This window comes from Cannabis sativa, chromosome 2 (assembly GCF_029168945.1).
Source record: "Cannabis sativa cultivar Pink pepper isolate KNU-18-1 chromosome 2, ASM2916894v1, whole genome shotgun sequence".
Taxonomy (NCBI): domain Eukaryota; kingdom Viridiplantae; phylum Streptophyta; class Magnoliopsida; order Rosales; family Cannabaceae; genus Cannabis; species Cannabis sativa.
In genome coordinates, this window is record NC_083602.1 from 88500759 (window position 1) to 88505744 (window position 4986).

Here is a 4986-nt window from a genome sequence, read left to right on the forward strand (position 1 = left end):
AAAAATAATTTTTGATGATTTTTCAAAATCCGTAAATCATAGAAAAATTTTTGGGTTTCTTCTCGTTCCATAAAACATAGTCACTCTCTTGTTTAATTTATCTTGACTATGTAATCTCCACCAATATTCTTTATTTCACATTTTTCCATTAATTGTTGTTCTAAAGTTATAAAACTTGATTATTTGATATAAAAATAATGTGTTATGGTGGACACTTTATTTTTTTATTATCAATATAATAAAAGCAATAATATATCTCTTTTGGAAATTTGGTTGAAAATTATTAATTTTCAATGATTGTTTTATCACCAAATTTCACATGTTGAAGAAAATATTATATCTTTTGGTTGACTATATGTGTAATTACTTGCCCAAAGGTAGTATTTACATATATTAGTTCACATTCCATGAAGTGAGTTAATATTAAATATATATATTTTAATTATTTGCCCAAAGGTAATAATTTAAATATATAAATTTATTATTATTTTTTGCTTGAATTAATACATATTTTTTAAGAAATTTATTTGCCCAAAGGTAATAAAATTCTTAAATGATATGTATTTTTTCTTTGTTGTTAACTTCATGAAGGTAGATCATGTGTGTGTTATATTCTCACCCCAAAGGGGAGTTTATAATGACCAGTTGATTCTACAATATTTTCTAATACATTGCTCATATTGCTTATTCAAGTTTTAATTTTTGAATTTTTCAGTCTCCTTTTCTGTGAACAACAATAATGCTTCCATCCATATTTTGAATGCTTCCAACTACAAGACATGGAAACGAGATGTGGAATTTACTTTAGGCATAATGGATATGGACTTGTGCCTACGAGAAGAAAAACCTGCTGATCTTGCGGACTCCGGTACGGTACGAGAGAACTCATCATGCACAATGGGAAAAGTCAAGTCGTCTCGGTCTTCTTACTATGAAAAAGATCCATTCACGAACATCTATTGAGTGGTTTGCCGAGACACTACAAATGCCAAAGAGTTTTTCAATGCTTGTAGAAAAATTATACGACAACGGTGAAAACGGCGAAGCTGGGCATCTTATGGATGAAATGACAACCATTAAGTATGATGAAATAAAAGGAGTGCGAGATTTTATTCTGAAATTGGTGAATGTTCAGTCCAAGTTGAAAGATCATAATATTCCTCTTCCTGACTCTTTCATTATTCATCGAGCTCTTCATGCTCTTCCTGCCTCTTTCAGCCTTATCAAGACAGCCTACAACACTTACAATCAAACATGGACTATCAGCGACCTAATTTCTCAGTGTGTAGCTGAAGAAAGCAAGCTTAAAAGGGAGAAGAATGAATCTGCTAACTATGTTTCTCACCTCAAGCCCAACAAAGGAAAAGGAAAATTCAAGAATAAAAATGATGGTGCTACAAAACAGAATGGTAATGGTAAGGAGCATAAGAATAAACAGAAGAATAACAATGGAAAGTCCAAATACTCTAATGTGAAGTGTTACTTTTGTGAAAAATTGGGGCATCGGAGAACAGACTGTCACAAATTTAAGACTTGGTTAGAAAAGAAACAAGCACAATCAGGTAATCCATTGGCATGTGTTTGTTTTGAATCTAATCTAGTTGATGTTCCTATTGATTCTTGGTGGTTAGACGGTGGTGCTCTTGTTCATGTTTATGCTTCCTTACAGGGGCTAAGGGATCTCAGGAAGCCAAGTGAGAGGGAGTCCAAGCTTAAAGTGGGCAATGATGTTGGAGTTGACGTTATCTATGTTGGAACATTTATTCTTGAATTACAGTCTCGTGATAAGATTATTCTGAATAATACTTTTTATGTTCCTACTTTTAAAAGGAATTTAGTTTCGCTTCCGCTTTTGGTTAAACAAGGATATTCTTTTCATTTTGCAAATGATAATGTTGACATTATGCTTGACTCTCGAATTATTGGAAATTGCTTTTATTCGATGGTCTTTACAAGTTGTCATTGGCTCCTTTAGATTCCTCTTTTAATGTTGTGAATTACGTGGGTAAAAGACCTCATATTAAGGAAACATCCTTATTGTTATGGCACAAAAGATTGGGTCATATTTCCGAGAGAAAGGGTTGATCGTTTAATTAAATGCGAAATACTTCCTCCTCTTGATGCTTCGATTGGGATACTTGTGTTGATTGTACTCGTGGAAAATTGACTAAAACAAGAAAGAAGGCGCAAACGCGATCAATCTTTATTGGAAATTATCCACACGGACATCGATGGTCCTTATTCCACCACGTTGTGCGAAACAAGTATTTTATCACTTTTATCGATGATTTTTCTCGTTATGGATTCACCTATTTAATTAAAGAAAAATCGACGCCACTTGATAAACTCAAAATTTTTCGAAATGAGGTTGAGAAACAATTAGGAAGAGTCATCAAAGTTGTTCATTACGATCGTGGAGGAGAATATTATGGTCGTTATACGAATGCGGACAACACATGGGGCTTTTGCGAGTACTTACAAGAAAATGGTATAGTTGCTCAATACACTATGCCTGGTTCACTGAGCAAAATGGCGTTCTTTGAAAGGAGAAATCGCACTCTCATGGATATGGTTAGAAGTATGATGAGTAGAACAAATCTTCCGAGTTTTTATGGGGTGAAGCACTTATAGTACCGCAACTTATATTTTAAATCGTGTTCCCGGTAAATCTGTTCCCAAGACCCCTTTTGAGTTATGAATTTGGGCGGAAGCCTAGTCTTAATCATCTTCGAGTATGGGGTTGTCCGTGAAGTAAAGATTTATGATCCTAATTTGAAAAAGTTAGATCCGAGAACAAATCATTGTTATTTCATTGGTTATCCAATGCGCTCGAAAGGCTATCGCTTTTCTTGTCCCACTCGTGGTACGCGAATTGTTGAATCTCGGAACGTTTGCTAAATTTACGGGAATTTGATGTTCTTTGAAAAAATTCCTTCAACATCTCTTGAAATGGGGGAGTCCTCTAAAGGAATTTGTATTCCTATGTCATTTTCAAGAGATGATAATAGTAGTCTCCATCCTACTCCAGTTGGTAATGCTCCCATTGTTGATGAATATATTGCTCCCGATATCGAAGATGATGAAGGTCCTATTATTGATGAAGGGCTTGTTAATGATGAAGCTCCTATTGTTAATGAGAATCCTGCTATTGAAGAAATTCCAGTTGTGGAAGATGTTATTCAAAACAATGATCAACAAAGAGAAGTTATTCCAGAAGTACCTCCTCTAAGAAGATCTCAGAGACAAAAGAAGTCAACAAAGTGTCATGATAATTTTGTTTATCTTGGAGAAGGAGAATATGATATTGATCATTTTGTGGATCTTGTCACTTTTAGTGAAGCACTTAATAGTCCACAATCTTCAAAATGGTTAGCGACTACGGATGATGAGATCGACTCCATGAAGAAAAATGGTGTATGGGAGCTAGTTTTATTACACGATGGTTTTAAACCAATAGGTTGTAAGTGGATTTTAAAGGCTAAAAGGGATAAAAAGGGATGATTGAAAGGTTTAAAGCGCGTTTAGTGGCTAAAGGCTTTACTCAAAGAGAAGGTATTGATTACACCGAAACTTTCTCACTGTTTCCACTAAAGATTCATTCGGAATTATTATGGCCTTAGTTGCGCATTTTGATTTAGAGTTGCATCAAATGGATGTTAAAAGCTGCTTTTACGAATGGAGAATTGAATGAGGAAGTCTATATGTCTCAACTTTGAAGGCTACAAGGAGAAAGGAAAAGAACACTTAGTTTGCTAGTTGAAACGATCCATTTATGGTCTCAAACAGGCATCTCGCCAGTGGTACTTGAAGTTTGACAAGGTTGTGACATCGTTTGGTTTCGTAGAGAACAAGTTTGATCAGTGTATTTATATGAAGATCAGTGGGAGTCGTTATATTTTTCTTGTTCTTTATGTAGATGACATTTTACTTGCCGGCGGTGATTTGTCACTACTAAATGAGACCAAAAATTTTCTGTCTTCCAATTTTGATATGAAAGATCTTGGAGAGGCATCCTATGTTTTGGGGATTGAGATCCATCGTGACAGGAATCGAAAAGTTCTTGGCTTATCTCAAGAAGCTTACATTAATCGTGTGCTCAAAAGGTTCAACATGGATTTGTGTAAAGTTGGTTCTGTTCCTATTCTGAAAGGGGACAAGTTCACTAAGCAGCAATGTCCTAAGAACGACTTGGAAAGAGGAGCAATGAAGAACATCCCTTATGCAAGTGTAGTAGGGAGTTTGATGTATGCTCAGGTTTGCACTCGACACGACATAGCTTTCGTAGTAAATGTTCTTGGGAGATATTTATCTGATCCTGGCCTTGATCATTGGGTTGCAGCCAAGAAAGTTTTGAGATATTTGCAAAGAACGAAGAGTTTTATGCTTGTGTATAAGCAGGTTGACAATCTTCGAGTTGTTGGTTATTGATTCAGATTTTGGTGGTTGTGTAGATGATTTAAAGTCAACTTCGGCTATATTTTCACCTTGGCGAGTCTTGCCATTTCTTGGAAGAGTGTCAAACGAGACTTTGATCACGTCATCTACTATGTATCTTTGAGTTTGTTGCATGTTATGGGGCATCTTTGCAAGCTTTGTGGCTGAAAAATTTTATTTCGGAGATACGAGTGGTTGATTCTATTTCCACACGTATGCTAATCTTTTGTGATAATAATCTTTCTTGTTTTCTTTTCAAAGAATAACAAGATTAGTAGTGCTTCTAAACACATGGAAATAAAGTATCTCACTGTCAGAGACTTGGTCAAGAAAGGAGACATTGTCATTGAAAATTGCAAGACCGAGTCGATGTTAGCTGATCCTCTAACCAAAGGGTTAAGTGCCGTGTCTTTGTTTAATAAACATGTTGTTAATATGGGCATTTTAGAATCTTTTGATCTTTTGGGTTAGTGGGAGTTTTGTTTTCTGTTTGTTTTTAGAAATTATTATTTATAATTTTCTGAATAAAGTTATGAACTACATTTTATGTTT

At 35.0% G+C, this 4986-nt stretch overlaps 1 protein-coding gene across 1 annotated transcript; it reads left to right on the forward strand.

Annotated features, from left to right (window-relative positions):
• Positions 1-1058: 1058 nt before the first annotated feature.
• Positions 1059-1927, forward strand: LOC133034056 (uncharacterized). The gene is made up of 2 exons (XM_061109070.1): positions 1059-1562; positions 1670-1927. The coding sequence occupies exons 1-2, from the start codon at positions 1067-1069 to the stop codon at positions 1696-1698; spliced, it is 525 nt and encodes a 174-aa protein (XP_060965053.1). The 5' UTR covers positions 1059-1066; the 3' UTR covers positions 1699-1927.
• Positions 1928-4986: the final 3059 nt, after the last annotated feature.

Excerpts from the sequence above, each read along its gene's own strand:
- LOC133034056 (XM_061109070.1), top strand. The coding sequence starts at position 1,067 with ATGACAACCATTAAGTATGATGAAATAAAAGGAGTGCGAGATTTTATT. Across the intron at positions 1,563-1,669 it reads AAAGAAACAAGCACAATCAG|GGGCTAAGGGATCTCAGGAA; the intron begins GTAATCCATTGG and ends GCTTCCTTACAG.